This window comes from Oncorhynchus tshawytscha, linkage group LG25 (assembly GCF_018296145.1).
Source record: "Oncorhynchus tshawytscha isolate Ot180627B linkage group LG25, Otsh_v2.0, whole genome shotgun sequence".
In the NCBI taxonomy this organism is placed as follows: domain Eukaryota; kingdom Metazoa; phylum Chordata; class Actinopteri; order Salmoniformes; family Salmonidae; genus Oncorhynchus; species Oncorhynchus tshawytscha.
Window position 1 is genome coordinate 28,052,114 of NC_056453.1, and position 23,031 is coordinate 28,075,144.

General features: G+C 44.8%; 1 protein-coding gene across 1 annotated transcript in view; it reads right to left on the reverse strand.

Moving 5' to 3' along the window:
* Positions 1-23,031, reverse strand: part of lrpprc (leucine-rich pentatricopeptide repeat containing) — a 76,687-nt gene that overhangs the window by 48,887 nt on the left and 4,769 nt on the right. The window contains exons 7-19 of the mRNA XM_042306200.1: positions 18,541-18,667; positions 16,111-16,255; positions 15,724-15,881; positions 15,168-15,273; positions 14,963-15,070; positions 9,948-10,066; positions 9,435-9,528; positions 8,535-8,604; positions 3,368-3,395; positions 2,939-2,996; positions 571-677; positions 266-343; positions 104-163 (exon numbers count right to left, since the gene is read on the reverse strand). Of these exons, the coding sequence (XP_042162134.1) occupies positions 104-163; positions 266-343; positions 571-677; positions 2,939-2,996; positions 3,368-3,395; positions 8,535-8,604; positions 9,435-9,528; positions 9,948-10,066; positions 14,963-15,070; positions 15,168-15,273; positions 15,724-15,881; positions 16,111-16,255; positions 18,541-18,667 (1,258 nt within the window). The remainder of the gene's footprint in view (positions 1-103; positions 164-265; positions 344-570; positions 678-2,938; positions 2,997-3,367; positions 3,396-8,534; positions 8,605-9,434; positions 9,529-9,947; positions 10,067-14,962; positions 15,071-15,167; positions 15,274-15,723; positions 15,882-16,110; positions 16,256-18,540; positions 18,668-23,031) is intronic.

The following is a 23,031-nucleotide window of genomic DNA, read 5'->3' on the forward strand; positions in this document are numbered from 1 at the left end:
TAGGCCTCTCATCTTTTTGAGTGGGAGAACTTGCACAATTGGTGGCTGACTAAATACTTTTTTGCCCCACTGTACATCTCTAAAACCCAATGAATACACTCACAACAACTCTGTTGTCTGAGAAGTTCAGAGGTTCTTGGGAGTCCACCAGGGCGATGACATCCTAAAAGAAACCAAAAGAACCACGTAAGAAAGAAACCAAAACTGCATCATTAAGAACACCTTCACATACAGTAGCTGTGAGTCAGTGATTTAGGACAGATACCTTGATGAGTTCAGGCACGTGATAGGAGTCTAGCAGGTTTCTGATCCCTCTGTAGATGTTCCCTGGGATGATGATACCCTGCAGGTCAAACACAGGAGAACAGGATTAAAATAAATTCTTTCACCTGGGGTTGTCCATTTTAGGATGGGGCAGATTGCTAATCTGAAATTTGAGATTTGGGACATGGGTAATCTGAATCTCATTATCCGCATAGACAACTCTTAATCTGAGATCAATGGGTGTAAGCCTGTCAGAGAGGTTGTATTTATGAATGGGATGAGTCAAATATCTGTGTGTGTGTGTACCATGCTCTTCAGCTGGTTGAAGTACTGCCTGAGCTTGTCCTCCTGAGCCTGCACCTCTGCCTCAGTCATGCTGTCCATCAGGTTATAGAGAAAGTAGGACACAGCCTCTGTAGAGAAGGAAGAGAGGAGTGATGTTATACGTGCACACACACACAGAACGTGGTCCCAGGATAATGGCTGTGTGTGTGTGAGAGAGAGAGAGAGTAGTGCTGACGGTATTCTTTGAGTGAAGCGAACAGTAATGTGTGTCAGGCGGGTGGCAGTGGGTGACAGCCTCGCACTCTGGGGCGGCCGTGCGGAGGACACAACGGGAAGTGACACGGATAACTGTCTCCATCTCTCCCACCAGCACTCCAGCCCGGTCAGACCACACACACACACACAAACTGACACGGAGAGACACAGCCGTGCCACACACACCGAAAGACACGCATTCCTAACAAACTAGACTGAGACGCAGGCTGTTTGTTCAGCACTGTGTCAGCAGCCTGGGCCCATTTTCCCTGACAGACAGGCTGTCCCTCTGGCCAGGTCTCACACCCACCCTGTATCTAGGGCAGGACATGAACGTGCAAACCGTCTTCATAACGCAGAGTGAGCGCATCAGCAGACTCCTGCAACGGAGACTGCAGATATATACACAGTGAAAGCATAGACAGAGACACAGATACAGTGCCTTCAGAAAGTAGTTATACCCCTTGGGCACCCACCCCCTTTTGTTTGTTACAGCCTGAATTTAAAAAGGATTCAATTGAGATGTGCTACTGATCTACACACAATACTCCACAATGTCAAAGTGGAATTTTGTTTAAGAAATGATTACAAATTTATGAAAAATTTAAAGCAGAAATGTCTTTAGTCAATAACCTTCAACACCTCTGTTAAAGAAAGCCTAAATAGATTCAGGAGTAAACATTTGCTTAACAATTCCCATAATAAGTTGCAAGTACTCACTGTGTGCAATAATAGTGGTTGACAATTTTTTTATGAGTACTCCATCTCTACCCCACACATTCAATTATATGTAAGGTTCCTCAGTCGAGTAGTGAATTTCAAGCACAGATTCAACCACAAGGGAGGTTTTCCAATGTCTCGCAAAGAAGCGCACCTATTGGTAGATGGGTAAAAAAAAAAAAAAAAAAGCAGACATGGAATATCCCTTTGAGCATGGTGAAGTTATTAATTACGCTTTGGATGGTGCATCAATACATCCAGTCACTACAAAGTCACCGGTAACTGAGTTAGGAAGGACGCCTGAGAGGAAGGAAACCACGCAGGGTTTTCACCATGAGGCCAATAGTGATTTTAATGGCTGAGAGAGGATGGAACAACATTGAAGTTGGTCCACAATACTAACCTAAAATGACAGTGAAAATGAAGTATGTACAGAATAAAAAATATTAAAAAATATGCATCCTGTTTGCATTAAGGCACTAAAGTAATACTGCAAACAAAATGAAAATTGCAAAGAAATGTACGTTTTGTTCTAAATACCCTTCATGATGTTTAGGGCAAATCCAACACATCACAGAGTACTACACTTCATATGTTCAATCATGGTGGTGGCTGTATCATGTAATCGATATTCTCGTCATCGGCAAGGACTTGTTCAAAAAAACGTAATCAAGATACGCACAGCGAAACTCCTAGAGGAAAACCTGTTTCAGTCTGCTTTCCAACAGACACTGAGTGACAAATTCACCTTTCAGCAGGACAATAAACAAAAACACAAGGCCACATCTACACTGGACTTGCTTACCAAGAGGACATTGAATGTTCCTGAGTGGCCTAGTTACAGTTTTGACTTAAATTGGGATGAAAATCTATGTCAAGACTTGAAAATGTCTAGCAATGATCAACAACCAACTTGACAGAGCTTGAATAAAAATGGGCAAATATTGTACAATTCAGGTGTGCAAAGCTCTCAGAGACAGACCCAAAAAGATTCACAGCTGTAAATCGCTGCCAAAAGGTAATTCTAACATGTATTGACTCAGGGGGTTGAATATCTAATAAAGATAGTGTTATCATTTTTCATGAATCTTTAAAAAATGTAAAACATTTTCTTCCACTGACAGAATTGTGTAGATCGTTGAAAAACAATTCAATCCCAATTTGTAACAACAAAATGTGGAAAAAGCCAAGGAGTGTGAATACTTTCTGAAGGCACTGTACAGACATGCACACAAACACCTGACTGTCCCGTGTGGCTCAGTTGGTAGAGAATGGAACTTGCAACGCCAGAGTTATGGGGCACCAGCACCAATAAATAAGAGTATAAGAGTATGATAAATGACTCCAATGTAAAAATAAATAAAAAATAGATTGTGTTATGGCCACATTTTCATCCATTCACAAATGATCTTACCAGCAGATCCTGTAGCTCCCTGAGAGAAACGCTCATCTTTGTACAGCAGCTCAGTGATCTGAAAACAATGATAACCTTAAGAGATGCATCTCATACAAAGACACACCTACATACAAATCGCACAGCATCACACCTGAATAGTGAAAACTCATGCCCCAGAATTATATAGCAGTCATATTGTTGCCTTTTAAAATGCATCAATACAATCTACAGGGGAACGTTAAGAAAAAAACATTGCAGAAATAAATATCTATAAAACTGGTAATAGTCTATAGGTCATCCAAATTACAAATCAAGATTTTATTTGTCATATATTTCTACCTGCAAATATTCTGAACCTTCCACCCGCCTCAATAAACCCCTGACAGTTTCACCCAGCCGATTATGAACAGAGCTGAAACCAAGAAGCAGTGCTGTGCATCGTCTTACCTTGGCCATGCTCTCCAGATCGTCAGACCTGTAGGGGGCAGCAGAGGACAAGACATCAGGATACAAGGACACCGACAGAAATCGGCACACAGAATCAGGATACTTCACAGAGGCAGCCCAATTCTGAATTTTCTTTACCCAATTCTCAAAACATATCTCTGATGTGATTGGTCAAAGACCAATTAGTGGAATTTTTAAAATCAGAATTAGGTTGCCTGTGTAAACACAGCCATATACAGTACCAGTCAAAAGTTTAGACACCTACTCATTCATGTGTTTTTCTTTATTTTTACTATTTTCTACATTGTAGAATAATAGTGAGGACATAACTATGACATAACAAATATGGAATTATGTAGTATCCAAAAACGTGTTAAACATATCAAAATATATTTTATATTTGAGATTCTTCAAAGTAGCCACCCTTTGCCTTGACAGCTTTGCACACTCTTGGAATCCTCTCAACCAGCGTCATGAGGTAGTCACCTGGAATGCATTTCAATTAACAGGTGTGCATTATTAAAAGTACATTTATGGAATTTCTTTCCTTCTTAATGCGTTTGAGCAAATCAGTTGTGTTGTGACATTGTAGGGTTGGTATACAGAATATAGTCCTATTTGGTAAAAGACCAAGTCGATATTATGGCAATAACAGTTCAAAAAAGCAAAGAGGAACGATAGTCCATCATTACTTTAAGACATGAAGGTAGTCATCTTCAAACACCCAGAAAAGGCTACTCTCCTCGATGTTATCCTCACAAATAATTCTGATGTGTATCAGTCTGGTGTTTTCTGTAATGACCTTAGTGATCACTGTTTTACAGCGTGTGTTCGTAATGGCTGCTCAGTGAAAAGACCTGTCCTGATTTGTCATAGACGCTTGCTAAACATCTTTAATGAGCAAGTCTTCGTTCATGACCTGGCCTCTGTAAATTGGTATAGAATCAGCTTGATCCCTTCTGTCGAAGACGCTTGGACCTTCATTTTTGATATTTTCAATGATATTGTTAACAAACACACCCCCCCAAGAAAATGACAATTAAAAACAGGTTCAGCCCCTGGTTCGACCGTGATCTTGTGGAGTTACTCCACCTCAAGTTGCATTTGGCGAAAGGCTCGGCACACTCATATTCAGGCTATCCGGAAGGCCAAAGTTAGTTACTTTAAGGAGCAGTTCTCTCTCAGTGGGTCTAACCCCAAGAAGTTCTGGAGAACGGTTAAAGATCTCCTCCTCACAGCTGCCCATGTCCTTAAGGTTGATGATGTGGTTGTTCCTGACAAATACATGGCTGAGCTCTTTAATTATCACTTCATTAAGTCAGGATTCAAATTTGACTCAGCCATGCCTCCCTGCCCATCCAACATTTCCTCATCTCCCACCCCTTCTAATGTGACAATCCCCGATGCTTCTCCCTCTTTTAGTTTACCCCTGCAGGCAGTCACTGAGTCCGAGGTGCTAAAGGAGCACCTTAAACTTTACACCAAAAAAACATCTGGGTCAGATGGTTTAAACCCTTCTTCTTTAAAAAGTTTATTTTTTACCTTTATTTAACTAGGCAAGTCAGTTAAGAAAAAAAATCTTATTTACATTGACAGCCTACCCCGGACTCCCAATCACGGCCTACCCCGGACTCCCAATCACGGCCTACCCCGGACTCCCAATCACGGCCTACCCCGGACTCCCAATCATGGCCAGATGTGATAAACCGCCAAGCCTGTCTCTCCTTTCTGGGGAGGTTCCCATTGCTTGGAAGGCAGCCACAGCTCGTCCTTTATTTAAAGGGGGAGATCAAGCTGATCCTAACTGTTATATGCCTATTTCTATTTTGCCCTGTTTATCAAAAAAGTGTTAGAAAAACTTGAAAATAATCAACAGACTGGCATTCTTGATGTCTATAGCATTCTCTCTGGTATGCAATCTGTTCTCTGCTCAGGTTATGGATGTGTCACCGCAACCTTAACGGTCCTCAATGATGTCATCATTGCCCTCAATTCTAAGCAATATTGTGCTGCTATTTTTCTTGACATGGCCAAAGCTTTTGATACGGTAGACAATTCCATTCTTGTGGTCTGGCTAAGGAGTATTGGTGTCTTTGAGGGTCTTTGGCCTGGTTTGCTAACTACCTCTCTCAAAGAGTGTAGTGTATAAAGTGAGAAAATCTGCTGTCTCAGCCATTGCCTGTCACCAAGGGAGTAGCCCAAGGCTCAAACCTAGGACCCACACTCTTCTCAATTCACATCAACAACATAGCTCAGGCAGTAGGATGCTCTCTCATCCATTTATATGCAGATGATACAGTCTTATACTCAGCTGGCCCTTCCCTGGATTTTGTGTTAAATGCTCTACAACAAAGTTTTCCTAGTGTCCAACAAGCTTTCTCTACCCTTAACCTTGTTCTGAACACCTCCAAAACAAAGGTTATGTGGTTTGGTAAGAAGAATGCCCCTCTCCCCACAGGTGTGATTACTACCTCTGAGGGTTTAGAGCTGGAGGTAGTCACCTCATACAAGTACTTGGGAATATGGCTAGACGGTGCACTGTCCTTCTCTCAGCACATATCAAAGCTGCAGGCTAAAGTTTAATCTAGACTTGGTTTCCTCTATCGTAATCGTTCCACTTTCACCCCAGCTGCCAAACTAACCCTGATTCAGATGACCCTCCTACCCATGCTAGATTACGGAGACAAAATGTATAGATCGGCAGGTAAGGGTGCTCTCGAGCGGCTAGATGTTCTTTACCATTCAGCCATCAGATTTTCCACCAATGCTTCTTATAGAACACATCACTGCGCTCTATACTCCTCTGTAAACAGGTCATCTCTGTATACCCGTCACAAGACCCACTGGTTGATGCTTATTTATAAAACCCTCTTAGGCCTCACTCCCCCCTATCTTAGATATCTAGTGCAGCCCTCATCCTCCACAAACAACACCTGTTCTGCCAGTCACATTCTGTTAAAAGTCCCCAAAGCACACACATCCCTGGGTCGCTCTTCTTTTCAGTTTGCTGCAGCTAGCGACTGGAACGAGCTGCAACAAACACTCAAACTGGACAGTTTAATATTAATCTCTTCATTCAAAGACTCATTCATGGTCACTCTTACTGACAGTTGTGGCTGCTTTGTGTGATGTATTGTTGTCTCTACCTTCTTACCCTTTGTGCTGTTGTCTGTGCCCAATAATGTTTGTACCATGTTTTGTGCTGCTACCATGCTGTGTTGTCATGTGTTGCTTTGTTCTGAACGGATGATCTCTGTATGTGTGGTTCCCACCGTGAAGCATGGTGGTGGTGTGATGGTGCTTTGCTGGTGAGACTGTCATTGATTTATTTAGAATTCAAGGCACACTTAACCAGCATGGCTACCACAGCATTCTGCAGTGATATGCCATCCCATCTGATTTGAGCTTAGTGGGACTATCATTTGTTTTTCAATGACCCAACACACCTCTAGGCTGTGTAAGGGCTATTTGACCAAGGAGAGTGATGGAGTGCTGCATCAGAGGAGCTGGCCTCCACAAATCACCCGACCTCAACCCAATTGAGATGGTTTGGGATGAGTTGGACTGAGTGAAGGAAAAGCATCCAGCAAGTGCTCAGCATATGTGGGAACTCCTTCAAGACTCATGAAACTTGTTGAGAGAATGCCAAGAGTGTGCACAGCTATCATCAAGGCAAAGGGTGGCTACTTTGAAGAATCTCAAATATGTTTTGTTTTTTGCACTTTTTTGGTTACTACGTGATTCCATATGTGTTATTCTATAGTTGATGTCTTCACTATTATTCTACAAAGTAGAACACAGTAGAAATAAAAGAAAAACCCTTGAATGAGTAGGTGTCCAAACTTTTGACTGGTATTGTACATACACACAGGAATCAGCACTAAGACATACAGCAAGCTTCTATAAGAACAATATGACAGATTACTGACATATGAGTCCCAATGGAACATGACAACTCTGTTAATGTCATATGGCAAACCACCAGTAAACGGACAGGGATGACAAGAGCCTGGGACTTCTGAAGGAGCAAACTATCAATTCTGAATGCTCTAACAGAGATACATGATCACTGAAAACAATGCAACAGGGATATATATATATATACACACACACACATACACACACACAGAAGACTGCCACTTTGCCTTGAAAAATCATCTGAGGAAAAGAGAGGAACTTGACTGAAGGAAAGAAGAGGCACCCTACACAATATTTAGATGAATAGTCACCCGAAAACCATGTCAGACACACGCACCCACACAAAATGATTCCTAAATTATGATGACACAGCCGTGCGTATGTGGCGTTGTCAGCTGGTTTAAGAGAGGCACAGAGACGAGAAGAGGGTGGAGGGGGAGTGGGGGTCTTTAATGATTAAATTATCCCTTGACCTTGCTCTGACAGAAGCAGGTTGTGGAGTGTAGTGACATGGCTCTGACACAGCACACCCTCCCCAGTGACACCCCCCTCTTCTTTGGCGTCAACCCCAATTATGGGCGTAACAGGCCGCCTGGCAACGACAACACCGCAAGGCTCACAGCTGAATCTATAGCAGACGGCCATTCTACCAGGAACATCATCCAGAGACCAGTGAGAAACGAGTGCAGATGTAGTCAAAATCTTTCACATGACATTCATCTAGAAACATATCAATCTTCCTCCTGAGGAGGTGATGATGTTTCTGACATGTGCAATATCAGCCCCTTGAATTATGATTTTATAGTCATAACTAACAAGTGTGTGTATATTGCTGTGAGGGGAGGACAGTACAACAGTACAAAAACACCAGTAAGTATGCCAGGACCTCTGGGCTCCCTGGGGGGGTCAAGTCAGATGAGGGCAGGAGGAGTGGGTGTACAGCATACAAATTTACATCATTGCCCTCCTGCCTGTAGCCTGCCTACAGACCTCAGGCTGGGTAGGGTCAGGGCAGAGCCTTAGGGGAAGGGCTCAGAGTACCCTCATTAACATATATCCCAGGGTGCTCCTGGGCCAGGGCTGCAGGTCAGGACCACTGACTGACTGTGTCCACATGCATGAGGCAGCCAGGGCCCGGAACTGGGTGACCTGTTACAGGGAGAACAACATTGCAGTGTAACTCAGTCACTGACAGTGAGGGGGGGGAGCACTCTTACTCTATAAACAGTTACCATGTAAGAGAACTCACCGTCTGAAGCCCTGGATGAGACTTCCTCTGAAGGTACTCAGGTCCAGGGCAGGGAAGGAGGGAGCAGACACTGGAGAGGGAGTGAGAAACAGACACATTCTGAGGAGTACACTAAGGATGTTTGGTTTCCCAAAGCCTTTATAGATAGAAGTGACATGTCAAAGTGGTCTGAAAGACCAATAAGACTAAAGAGAAATATCCAAGCAACCAGATGGACAAAAAAAGAGGTGTGTGACAGATTAAGTGAATGAGAGCAAACGGGTAGAGCGAACAAGCATCCATTATTAAACACCCCTCCACCTCATCCCCTCCCCTCGCTCTTCACCTCCACCAGTTTAGACGCGTTGCTCCCTCGATCTCCCGCTCCTCCAAACATATTCACACACACTAATCACTTAAAAGCCCTGATGAGCTAGGAGTGTACGCGGAGCATAGAGAGAGCGAAAGAGAGAGAAGAGAGGGCGAGAGACCGCTCTCTGATGGGGCAATTAGGCTCCAGGCAAAACAGAGGCCAGATGCTGATGACGAGAGTCAACTCCCCGGTGCATCCTCCAGAACCCAACCCTGGGCCCAGAGAGTTACGCTCGCTAGATAGTGCCTCTTGGACGTCTCTGAACTATGAGTGACTAGGAATGGGGCCATCATGAATGTATGTTGGTGTACATAAGTGAACAAAGAAGGTGCATTAGACATGATTACGGGCATAACGACCTGTAATAGATGTATGTTGGTGTAAATGATTGAGGATAACAACTAATACAGTAAAGATAGTGATGAAAACAAGGGAAGTGCATTAGACATGATTATCGGCATAATGACCTGTAATAGATGTGTGTTTTGACATGATGAATGGACAGAGGAAGCCATTAAGACGGAGTTGAAATACAGGTAGATACTCACTCATAACCAACAGTCCTGCCAGGTTCCCACTACTAGCCTCAGAGCGCATCTCAGAGGACAAGAAACCCTCAGACTCCAAGGAGCAGCCCATTTCCTTCAACAAATACATACCATTCACATGAACACAGAAAATATATCAAATGCAACCGCACACACACACACACACACACACACACACACACACACACACACACACACACACACACACACACACACACACACACACACACACACACACACACACACACACACACACACACACACACACACACACACACACACACACACACACACACACACACACACACCAAGACAATCAGAAATGAGCAACGCACATACACATCTCATCTTGGCTGTCCATTGAAGACAATGAGGAATGCTCCTCTTGTGCATGGGTGGGGTAGCGCTTCAGGCGCTGGTGCCACTTCATGTGGAGGCCACCCACCCACCCACCCTACACACCCACCCTACACACCCACCCACCCACCCAACCACCCACCCTACACACCGTACCTTGAATGCATCCCGGGCAGCGTCTATGTTCGGGAAAGCAGGCAGAACGTAGAAGGACATTGTCTCTACATCAGCTGGTACATCCAATTCCTGCATGCCCTTCAACACCTCCATGATCCCTGGAGGAACATCAGCACAGACTAGCATACCCAGCTCTGCTACAGCACAGACTAGCATACCCAGCTCTGCTACAGCACAGACTAGCATACCCAGCTCTGCTACAGCACAGTACTAGCATACCCAGCTCTGCTACAGCACAGTACAACACAGCACAACAGTGGACATCAGGGATGGGGTCAATCCCATTTCCAATTCCAGTCAATTCAGGAAGCACACTGAAATTCCAATAACAATTTCCTTTAATGCATTTGAGTGAGGGACATTTGGAATTGGGTTTACTTTCGGAGTTGACGGGAATTTAAATAGAAATGGACCCCAACCCTGCAGCATCCAGGGGTTGAGGGGCCGGGCTCCAAACCTATTACCACCACCCTGCTCTCCTCGCAAGCCTCCGCCCCAGGTACACCCACCCCGGGAGCAGCCACATGCATATGGAACAGGCACCCTGCTGCCTAGGCCTGGACGGACATATGAGGCCAAGAGTGGAATGAACCAGTGTGACTGTGTGCACGCTTTTCTTAGGGTGAGAAATACCTAGCTATGTTTTCATGTACGTTTCCATGCAGACTTCAGCAAAAGGGTAGGCTAAGTGTTTCAGTGCTGTATGTGAGCGCACAGACACATCCTGGCTCCCTCACTCTCTGTGTGTGTGTGTTTACACTCCACTCAGGCCCACACAGCTCTCTGTATCTCAATCCTCTTGAGAGGGTCTCTGTTCACCTGGTAATACCCTCCACCGCCCCAAAACACACCTGAATAAAAGATAAGGACCTGCTTTTATCCACCATTAAAACCCAACTTAGGAGCCCCAGCTGGGGGTGGAGGTGGAGAAGGAGAGAGGGAGAGGGGTAGCATTAACCAGGTAGGCACCTGGCTCACTCAGGCCACTCCATCATATGTGTCCTTCATTCACCTCTCTCTACCTCACAGCTCACTGCCCTCACTGCTTTCAAGAAAGAAAAAAAAGTAGATCTGATGCGTTCTTCTCAATGGAGCCTGTGAGTGTCCTCTCATCCTTTCTTCATTTTTTTATGAAAGGAGAAGAGCACCTGTTTTCCTGTTGAATAATCTATGATCCATTTCTGGGCGAGCCAGACTGATAGAAAACATGTCAATGGAGCTGGTAAGTGTCGGTCCCATGTTTTATGAGCTGAAATTTAAAAAAGCCCAGAAATGTTCCATACGCACAAAAAGCTTCTCGCTCTCAAATGTTATGAATACATTTGTTTACATCCCTGTTAGTGAGCATTTCTCCTTTGCCAAGATAATACATCCACCTGACAGTTGTAGCAATTGGCATGTTGACTGCAGGAATGTCCACTTTCTCTACCATAAGCCACCTCCGTCATTTTCAAGAATTTGGCAGTACGTCCAACCAGCCTCACGTATACCCACACCAGCCCACTCCCGGCTTCTTCACCTGCAGGATCATCTGAGACCAGCCACCCGGACAGCTGACGAAACTGAGGAGTATCTCTGTCTATAATAAAGCCCTTTGGTGGGGAAAAACTCATTCTGATTAGCTGGGCCTGGCTCCCCAGTAGGTGGGCCAGTCATGTAAAATCCATAGGTTAGGGCCCTATTAAAATGATTTAAATTGACTGAATTCCTTATATCAACTAACTCAGTCAAATTGTTGCATTGATATTTATATATTCAGTATATACTGCATATGACCTGGTTCTCACATGAGATTCTAGAATCAGCACTTTTTCACTAATGCAAGTGTGCGAGGGAGTGAGTTGCTTTTAAAAGCAGCAGGGTGGGCGCTGGTTCAGTGGTTACTTGGTGAACGCTAAACATCGGGGTTTCAAACAGGCTTCATATACATGGTTCATAAACTCACTGCATAAACTCACTGCATAAACTCACTGCATAAAGTAGAACAAATGATCATTTTAATATTTAGGTAAAAGGTGTTAAGACAGGTTAGCTAAGTTTTCTTTTTAGCTTTTTCCAAGTGCACTTCATCTTACAATTGAAGCAGGTGTATCTAGCCCTCTAATATTAAACAGGTGAGGCATGAGGCTGGCTGGAGCACAGCAGAGGAACTTCACAGTGACTGACAAGACTGACTCATTGGGACTGAAGGCTTAATCCTCACCTTAGACATCCTGGTACATGCGCAGGCCAGACTATAACTACATGTCCACTGAGGCAGAGGTGACTAGATGAGAAGCCCTCTGAGTCAAGCGATTGACAAATAGAAAGGGAAAATGAAAGAAGACAATAGCAAGGAGAGGACCAGAATTAACTGGTTGCCATTTCTTACACTCCTCCTCTGTCCTTGAAATGAGTACCTGTACCTTCTGCCTCGCTCTACCCCTCCCTCCCTCCGCCCGGCGCTCTCGGTTTTTGTCTCTAGGAGTACAGGTGGCTGTGACGATGTCAGATGGAATCACTTCTTGTTCCATTAATTACCACACTAACTCTCACAGGGTGGACTGAGGGATGGCAGGAGAGGAAGTGGTGAGAGCTGGGTTAGATGGAAAGGGGGCATTTGTTGAAGAGGTCGAGGAGAGTTGGTTGGGGGGGGTAGACTGGATGCCTGGTGGCAGACAGGGGGCTTTAATCTGCACCTCACAAAACATAAAAGCCTCTTCGTAAAGCAGAGGCGGCTCGCCGCACCACTTTCTCGCTCTCTCTCTCCCACCGTTGTCACAAGTGATAAGCGAGCTCTCCCCGCTCGGGAGTGACAAGCCGGCCGTGGCTCACGGCTGGTGGGAACAAAAGCAGAGCATATGCTTCCTCAAACTCGCCTGCCCAAATCCACACCTCATCAAAATGCTAAGTTTTTTTGCCCCCGCTCCTGCCCGCCAGTGACACCTGTGGACAGAAAGTGACATGGCGCTTAATATTTCATGCCGGTGCACAGTGGTGCGGGTAATCCAAAGTGAATTCCCTCAGAGCGCTCGCATTTACATGAAATCAAGTCACTCCGCATCAGTCACATCACCTCCACCACGCTGACCCCGAACGCTTTTACACACACACACGGATGGACACAAACACGCCCCTCCTGCAGCCAAACAGCGGCTGCATCATTCATGAGGGTTAACGCTAACAACACAGGGACAACCAGAGTATAAAAGAAAGAGAAGTTTCTTTGTTTCCGCTAAGCGGTCTGACAACTAAATGGATGTCCGATATGTTCAAACCAGGGTGGAGTCTGCTAGCACGCTACTCTGAACCTCCTGAAGCAGCCGTTCTCACCTATAACTAAGACTCCAAAAACAAAAAGACTATGTATCGCTTCTCAAAGGCAGAACATTTTGTGACATGACAATGTCCAAATACGGTAATTATGACACGAGTTTGAACTCACCTTGAACCATTTATAGCCATTATCTTTCTGAAATAAAGTAGCAACACAATTAATCGTTTTCTATATCAGAATATGAAAACAGGAAGGATGAACTGCTCCTAAACCCCTTCTCCCATGAGGCCCTGTAGTTTCTTCAGGGCTGAAACTGGACTATAGGAAACTAGAGGCTTCCACAGCCACTGTAGCAGAATGACCTGTGACCCCTACGCCCACAGGAGTAGGTAGGGGGTGGGGGATTAAACCTCAGGCTACCGGTAGTCCCCCAATCCCCACCAAAAAGGGGGGCCCCATCCTTTCCCCCTCAGGGCAGGGTAGAGGTCAAATCAGCCTGCTCCTCATATGAGAGAGAAGAGCATCGCTTAGATAAACCTGCCATTATGCTAATTCACTGAGGGACGTTGAAAAGGAGTGAGGTAGCAAGAAAGCTGGAGAACAGCAGAGCAACAAAAGGGGAAGAAAGGAAAGTACAGTTTGACAGTCAGACAACCAAAACAACTTCCAGTCCTGGGCCTGTTTTAGTCTAGGAGAATAAGAACGTACAGTAGTTATCCTGCGACCTTCCTTGACCTTTACTAAGATCTATTCCGAGAGGTCCCCTGAGAGAAACGGGGGGGGGGGGTCATCATCTGTTCCATTCTGCCTGGAGTGCCCTCTCTCCATCTCAGGCTCAGATCCGACCTCTTTCCCCCCACTTGCCCCCAAACTAGTGAAATCGTTCCAGGGTGGACCACTCTGGCCCATAAATATTTGACAGGCCCTGCTACTTTAAAAGCCCCTTACAAAGGAGTGGTCTGGAGATGTCATAACCTGGCCAAGGCCTGAGTATGCTGTGGGCTCCGAGAGTCTCTCTATCCAGAGAGTACTACATAAAGCCTATATCTCTAGAGTAGACAGACACACAGCAGCATTGGCCCTCAGGGCATCACATTAGGCTCTCACATACACATATGCCTTTCTACCATAGTGACTTCAAACCAATACCTTAACTATCTTCAATCCCTTCTAAAAAAATGCACACATTTTAGAACTATTTCAAGCATCAGAGCATCTAGTTCCAGGAGTGCCTCTCTCATAAAATATATTTATGGTATTGGAGCGAGAGAGAAGTCTGTGGGTGTACGTCATGTGAGTGACCTCTCAGACAGTGACATCAGACAGGTCCCATCATGCCCTGTGGTGGGTTAGGGATCAGACCCGGCGCCCACCAGGGAGTGGCATGGAGGCGTCACCGTCCACAAAGCCGTGACGGACAGCTTCCTCACTCATTCTGAACCCTGTCACTCTCTGTGTTAGCCCCGTGAAGAGGGGAGAGTGACCCAGGGACACCCTGGCAAGTGAAGCGAACATGGGTGGTCAACTTGGAACGTCAATCTACTACAATGGCTAGCCCAGAGGGTGGTACTGGTTCATATCTGAATCTCCAACCACAAAGCATGAATGGGCTAAACAAATGGAGATGGAGGGTTCTATCGAGAGAACACTGGAGCTGAAATTACCCATTCAATCCCGATTTATCAGTATTTTATATCAAATGGTTTCGTGTTTGTAGGTTTTAATCACATTTCCATACCTGTTGTGTTCTGGTCCTTGGCATGTTGTGTGAGGAGGGGCCAGAAGTAGTGAGGTCTGATGGGTTGCCCCTGTTCCTTCATCATCTTCATCACCTCCACTGCAGTAGCTGGAGAAAAGGAGGGAATATTAGAGAGATGAAGAACTCCCTGGGCTGTGTTGCCTCCTACTCCTTCCTGTGCATTTCTCAGAAGGATGTAGCGTACCAGTCTTCTTGGCCTCCAGGCAGCAGTAGAGGGTGAACTGCAGGGGAGTAGCGTGGTAGCTGGAGTCCTGCAGCTCCTTGCAGTAGCGCGCCACCTTATCCACTGGCTAAAAACACAGACAGATGGACATTTCATTTGTAGAATCCGGTGTAGTAGATAAGGGTTGGAACTAATGTGTATAGAAGGGTAGCTCTCCAGGAGGGGAGTTTGGGCAATCCTGGTCTAGAACCATTGTTTCCCCTAAGTGGCGGCCGTGGCCAAGGGTGCGGTTTTAGAGGCCCCCCTCTTGATTGCAGAGGCAATTTTGTTGTTAAAGCTAATTTCCTGCAATTCCACGCATATAGCCATGGGGCAGAGACAAAAATTGCAGTTTCAAAGATTCTCCCCGACTGTCTAATTTTCATTTAGGTAATTGTTCTCAAAGTATATAGCTCCATTAACCTTTGCACATATATGGTTGAAATTGTTTAAGTTTACACTAAAAATGTTATACCATCATGAAATTGATTTAAAACTTTTTGTTGTATTTTCTGCCGTGGAAACACTAAAGCCTTACCTTGTCCATGTTGACACAGTGACGCAGGAAGAAGTTGCCCAGGGTGGGGGAGTCTCCACTCTGGGTCTCTTGCTGCAGGGTGGGGAAGGTCTTCAGCACGGTGAAGGCTGTGTCTTCCTGGCCCTGGGTGATCAGGCTCAGACACAAGTTCATAGCATCTACAGGGGGGAGAGGACAAGAAAGATGGGTTGACTCATCCAATATCATAATATTTGTTATCTCAACAACGCATTACCAGAATGTTCAGGGGTAGTTTCAGTCCCTGCACCGTCTAGTACAGGACTCCTCAACAATAAAGTGTTAAACCTTCACTTGCATTGCAAGTACCTGAATTTTAAAAAAATGTAATCACTGTAAAAAGTGCTCGTCCTCCAGAGCTGATCATACCTGGAACATATCCTCTCTCGTGTCTCATACGCTCCACTATCTCTGGTACGTGCTGCTGATGGCCTGCCTTGGACAGGCTAAATACCACCTGCATCAGGTCTCTGTCCATCAGACTGGTGTCTGTGTTCTCCACAGCCTCCAGAGTCTGGGGATGGGACACACGGGAGGGTCAGTTCACACACACACACACACACACTAGGGTTTCTGTTGACCGACAACATTTTAATTTATCGGACCCATGGTTCTCAGAATGACAAATCCCAGTTAGAATATGGTAATTAACAGAACATGCAAGTCGAGGATGAAAACGATGTGCGGTCCTTCTTATTGAATTCTTATGTGCACTTTAAAACATGTTAGACTGTCCACATGGACTTTTCCTCAGTCAACAAGATGAGTAATGAACAGCAAAATCACTAGCCTGTCAATCTACTATAGTAGAAAAGTTAAGGTAATTATTCTATTGGTCAGCTTGTCAAGAAAGAAATAGCCTATTCCAAACAGCTTCTGGGACAGTTTTGGTAAGACACGTCTCATAATATATATTAATTGTTCAGGTTTCAAACAATTAAGTATATAGGTTTTAAAAATGCATACTGCCTCCAGCTCATTGCAAAGTGATGTGTGACGCGCTGATGAAGCCGCCTTCCATTGCCGTTTGATGCCGCGTTCAATACAACTGGGAGCTCGGAAATCTCAGACTTCTGACTTCAGTGTGTCCAAGAACACCGGGGGGGGGGCTCCGACTGGGAAAAATCATTTTGAACGGTCATCCAACTCGGGATTCCAACTCGAGAACTCAGGCCTCTTTCTATAGCTCGGACTTTCCGACAAATAATCACTGACGTCATGATTTGACCGAATATTTTTCAGAGTTCCCAGTTGTCCAGAAAGCCTCATTCTAAAATGGATTGAATCGTTTCTCCCCCCCCAAATCAATCTACACACATAATGACAAAGCAAAAAGGGAAATATCACATTTACATAAGAATTTAGACCCTTTACTCAGTACTTTGTTGAAGCACCTTTGGCAGCGACTACAGCCTCAAGTCGTCTTGGGTATGACGCTACAAGCTTGGCACACCTGTATTTGGGGAGGTTCTCACATTCTTCTCTGCAGATCCTCTCAAGCTGTCAGGTTGGATAGTATCGCAGCACAGTGTCGCTGCACAGCTATTTTCAGGTCTCTCCAGATGTGTTCGATCGGGTTCAAGTCCAGGCTCTAGCTGGCCCACTCAAGGACATTCAGAGACTTGTCCCCAAGCCACTCCGTTGTCTTTGCTGTGTGCTTAGGGTCATTGTCCTGTTGGAAGGTGAACCTTCACCCCAATCTGAGGTCATGAGAGCTCTGGAGCAGATTCTCATCAAGGGTCTCTGTACTTTGCTCTGTTCATCTTTTCCTCAATGCTGAGTCTCCGAGTCCCTACCGCTTGAAAATATCCCCACAGCATGATGCTGCCACCACACTTCACCGTAGGGATGGTGCCAGGTTTCTTCCAGACGTGAAGAATGACATTCAGGCCAAATAGTTCAAGCTTGGTTTCATCAGACCAGAGAATCTTGTTTCTCATGGTCAGAGACTTTAGGTGCCTCTTGGAAAACTCTAAGCAGGCTGTGCCTTTTTACTGAGGAGTGGCTTCTGTCTGGGAACTCTAACATAAAGACCGGATTGGTGGAGTGCTGCAGAGATGGTTGTCCTTCTGGAAGGTTCTCCCTTCTCCACAGAGGGACTCTGGAGCGCTGTCAGAGTGACCATCGGGTGCTTAGTCACCTCCCTGACCGGGCCCTTCTCCCCCGATTGCTCAGTTTGGCCGGGTGGCAGCTCTAGGAAGAGTCTTGATGGTTCCTAACTTCTTCCATTTAAGAATGATGGAAGAATGTGTTCTTGGGGACCGCCAATGCTGCAGAATGTTTGTGGTACCCTTCCCCAGATATGTAATTATGTAAATATGGTATTTGTTATTTATTTTTAATACATTTGCAAAAAAAAAACACCAGAAACAGGTTTTGCCTTGTCATAATGGGGATTGATAAGATTTCTATCAATTTTAGAATAAGGCTGCAACGTCACAAAATGTGGAAACGAGTCAAGGGGTCTGAATACTTTCCTAATGCACTGTACATAATGAAAATACTCCACACACGCGCCAACTTAATTCCACTAAATTATGCTAATTAACCTATAGACCGATAAGCATGATCAGTCAAATCTATTTCCATCAATGAATAGGCTAAAAAGCATTATTTCACAAAAGGATTTTTTCTTCTCCTGGATAATTGTCAGGCTACAATTTTCTTTATCGATTTTTTAATTTATTTTTTACAAAAAGCCGGCCATTACTGGCTAATGGAAACCCCGACATGCACACTACAAGGTGTCACTTACCTACTAGATCTTATCCACTCACACAAACCCAATGGTCCACTCACCTGTTTGATCTTGTCCATATCCCCCCTCTCTGCATAGGCGTTGAGCAGTGCCACATATGTGTCAGGGCCCGGCTCGATGCCTGCCCCCTTCATGACTTGCAGGATGCTCTCTGAACTCTCCATGTCACTGTATGGGCACGAGAGACACACAAGTCAACACAATAAGACTGATGGGTTCAGATTTGTAAACGTGACAATTTTGTTAATCACTAGTTATACTAGAGACATGAGGGGTGGCATAGTCTAGGGCAGTGGTGCTCAACAGGTTTTGCCTGGGGACCCAAATTTGACAATGACAATTGAGCCGCGACCCAATATTACATTTTGTAATGTATTGCAGCTGCATTCTTCACTTGCAAAATAGACTGTCTCAATGGCCTACTATTATGGTATTAAAGAAAGTAATTACACAGCCATATTAACTGAGAAAACATACATTCAAGAGAATAAGCCATTTTAATTAGGAGAACCGTTCAGGAGTGGGGTGTAATACATTATCAGACTCAGAACACGACATTAAAACCAGTCCAATAATGTTAAGAGTAACACACACCAGTCCAATAATGTTAATGAACAGTATCACATACCAGTCCAATAATGTTAATGAACAGTATCACATACCAGTCCAATAATGTTAATGAACAGTATCACATACCAGTCCAATAATGTTAATGAACAGTATCACATACCAGTCCAATAATGTTAATGAACAGTATCACATACCAGTCCAATAATGTTAATGAACAGTATCACATACCAGTCCAATAATGTTAATGAACAGTATCACATACCAGTCCAATAATGTTAATGAACAGTATCACATACCAGTCCAATAATGTTAATGAACAGTATCACATACCAGTCCAATAATGTTAATGAACAGTATCACATACCAGTCCAATAATGTTAATGAACAGTATCACATACCAGTCCAATAATGTTAATGAACAGTATCACATACCAGTCCAATAATGTTAATGAACAGTATCACATACCAGTCCAATAATGTTAATGAACAGTATCACATACCAGTCCAATAATGTTAATGAACAGTATGACATACCAGTCCAATAATGTTAATGAACAGTATCACATACCGGTCCAATAATGTTAATGAACAGTATCACATACCAGTCCAATAATGTTAAGAGTAACACACACCAGTCCAATAATGTTAATGAACAGTATCACATACCGGTCCAATAATGTTAATGAACAGTATCACATACCAGTCCAATAATGTTAATGAACAGTATCACATACCAGTCCAATAATGTTAATGAACAGTATCACATACCAGTTCAAATAGAAAAACAATCATTAGGAATTCTTAATCATCAATTATCATGTGAATAGTTTAACAACCTTAAAGTTTGTTTCTTTAAAAGGTGTAAGTTTAACCAGTTCAATAACATGTAATATGAATGTCAGGATGAGTTAATAATAATTACCCTAGTGAACAATAACTCATGAACCTGTTTATTTATTGTGTGTGTGTGTGTGTGGCCTATCAGTGGGAAAGCTGGGGGTGTTTCTTCAGTTTGATACATTTATTGAAGTCTGGTGTTGACAGGGCAGCTCGGAGGTCATGCTGGCTGTCCAGTTTATTTCTGCTTTTAGTTTTCAGCACGGCCATAGCAGTGAACACACTTTCACACAGATAGGTAGTGCTGAACTGTAGCATGATTCTGATTGCATGACAGGTGAGAGCAGGATACTCTCCCACTAAGCTGCACCAGAACTGTGGCAGTGTCATTTCCAGGTTGCGCATGCTCAGTCCGCAATCAAATGACAGCTCCACCAGCAGATCCTCTTCATTGCTGGGCAATGTGACGCTTCCCACCTCTACTTGAAATGGGTCCCCGTATCCAGACGTCGTCTCATGTTCTCCTTCGGGAAGTAGTCACACAATTTTCCCTGCAGCCTGACAAGACGCTGTTCAACATCCCCCCCCAGTGTGTCACCGTGCGCTTTGTTGATTAGATTGTGGGCGTTGGGAAACATGTCAATACTCCCATTAAAAATATGATTTGCCCAAACGGTAAGCTTCATCTTGAAGGCATCCACTTTGTCTCTCTGTTCAAATCGATTGTGCCCCCCTACCTTGCATTGACACATTGAGCGAATTCAAATGATCAAAATTATCTGCCAGGTGGGCAACCTATGTGAGCCATTCCTAACAATCAAAATGTTCGGGCAGAGATGACTTATTTTCCAAAATAAACACAAAAATAAATGCATTTTCCAAAATTGGCTCATAAAAGCAACCCGGCACTTTACTCCTGGAAAGCCAGCAAATCAAATCAAATTTTATTTGTCACATACACATGGTTAGCAGATGTTAATGCGAGTGTAGCGAAATGCTTGTGCTTCTAGTTCCGACAATGCAGTAATAACCAACAAGTAATCTAACTAACAATTCCAAAACTACTGTCTTATACACAGTGTAAGGGGATAAAGAATATGTACATAAGGATATATGAATGAGTGATGGTACAGAGCAGCATAGGCAAGATACAGTAGATGGTATCGAGTACAGTATATACATATGAGATGAGTATGTAAACAAAGTGGCATAGTTAAAGTGGCTAGTGATACATGTATTACATAAGGATACAGTCGATGATATAGAGTACAGTATATACGTATGCATATGAGATGAATAATGTAGGGTAAGTAACATTATATAAGGTAGCATTGTTTAAAGTGGCTAGTGATATATTTACATCATTTCCCATCAATTCCCATTATTAAAGTGGCTGGAGTTGAGTCAGTGTCAGTGTGTTGGCAGCAGCCACTCAATGTTAGTGGTGGCTGTTTAACAGTCTGATGGCCTTGAGATAGAAGCTGTTTTTCAGTCTCTCGGTCCCAGCTTTGATGCACCTGTACTGACCTCGCCTTCTGGATGATAGCGGGGTGAACAGGCAGTGGCTCGGGTGGTTGATGTCCTTGATGATCTTTATGGCCTTCCTGTAACATCGGGTGGTGTAGGTGTCCTGGAGGGCAGGTAGTTTGCCCCCGGTGATGCGTTGTGCAGACCTCACTACCCTCTGGAGAGCCTTACGGTTGAGGGCGGAGCAGTTGCCGTACCAGGCGGTGATACAGCCCGCCAGGATGCTCTCGATTGTGCATCTGTAGAAGTTTGTGAGTGCTTTTGGTGACAAGCCGAATTTCTTCAGCCTCCTGAGGTTGAAGAGGCGCTGCTGCGCCTTCTTCACGATGCTGTCTGTGTGAGTGGACCAATTCAGTTTGTCTGTGATGTGTATGCAGAGGAACTTAAAACTTGCTACCCTCTCCACTACTGTTCCATCGATGTGGATAGGGGGGTGTTCCCTCTGCTGTTTCCTGAAGTCCACAATCATCTCCTTAGTTTTGTTGACGTTGAGTGTGAGGTTATTTTCCTGACACCACACTCCGAGGGCCCTCACCTCCTCCCTGTAGGCCGTCTCGTCGTTATTGGTAATCAAGCCTACCACTGTTGTGTCGTCCGCAAACTTGAGGATTGAGTTGGAGGCGTGCGTGGCCACGCAGTCGTGGGTGAACAGGGAGTACAGGAGAGGGCTCAGAACGCACCCTTGTGGGGCCCCAGTGTTGAGGATCAGCGGGGAGGAGATGTTGTTGCCTACCCTCACCACCTGGCGGCGGCCCGTCAGGAAGTCCAGTACCCAGTTGCACAGGGCGGGGTCGAGACCCAGGGTCTCGAGCTTGATGACGAGCTTGGAGGGTACTATGGTGTTGAATGCCGAGCTGTAGTCGATGAACAGCATTCTCACATAGGTATTCCTCTTGTCCAGATGGGTTAGGGCAGTGTGCAGTGTGGTTGAGATTGCATCGTCTGTGGACCTATTTGGGCGGTAAGCAAATTGGAGTGGGTCTAGGGTGTCAGGTAGGGTGGAGGTGATATGGTCCTTGACTAGTCTCTCAAAGCACTTCATGATGACGGAAGTGAGTGCTACGGGGCGGTAGTCGTTTAGCTCAGTTCCCTTAGCTTTCTTGGGAACAGGAACAATGGTGGCCCTCTTGAAGCATGTGGGAACAGCAGACTGGTATAGGGATTGATTGAATATGTCCGTAAACACACCGGCCAGCTGGTCTGCGCATGCTTTGAGGGAGCGGCTGGGGATGCCGTCTGGGCCTGCAGCCTTGCGAGGGTTAACACGTTTAAATGTCTTACTCACCTCGGCTGCAGTGAAGGAGAGACCGCATGTTTTCGTTGCAGGCCGTGTCAGTGGCACTGTATTGTCCTCAAAGCGGGCAAAAAAGTTTAGTCTGCCTGGGAGCAAGACATCCTGGTCCGTGACTGGGCTTGATTTCTTCCTGTAGTCCGTGATTGACTGTAGACCCTGCCACATGCCTCTTGTGTCTGAGCCGTTGAATTGAGCAGACCTCTGCATGGCGCCCACTCCCCACAGAAGGCCTGGAAACACCTTTTATTTTTGATATAGTTGACACACATCTTGGATAGTGTCGTGGAGCTCAGGCACCATGTCC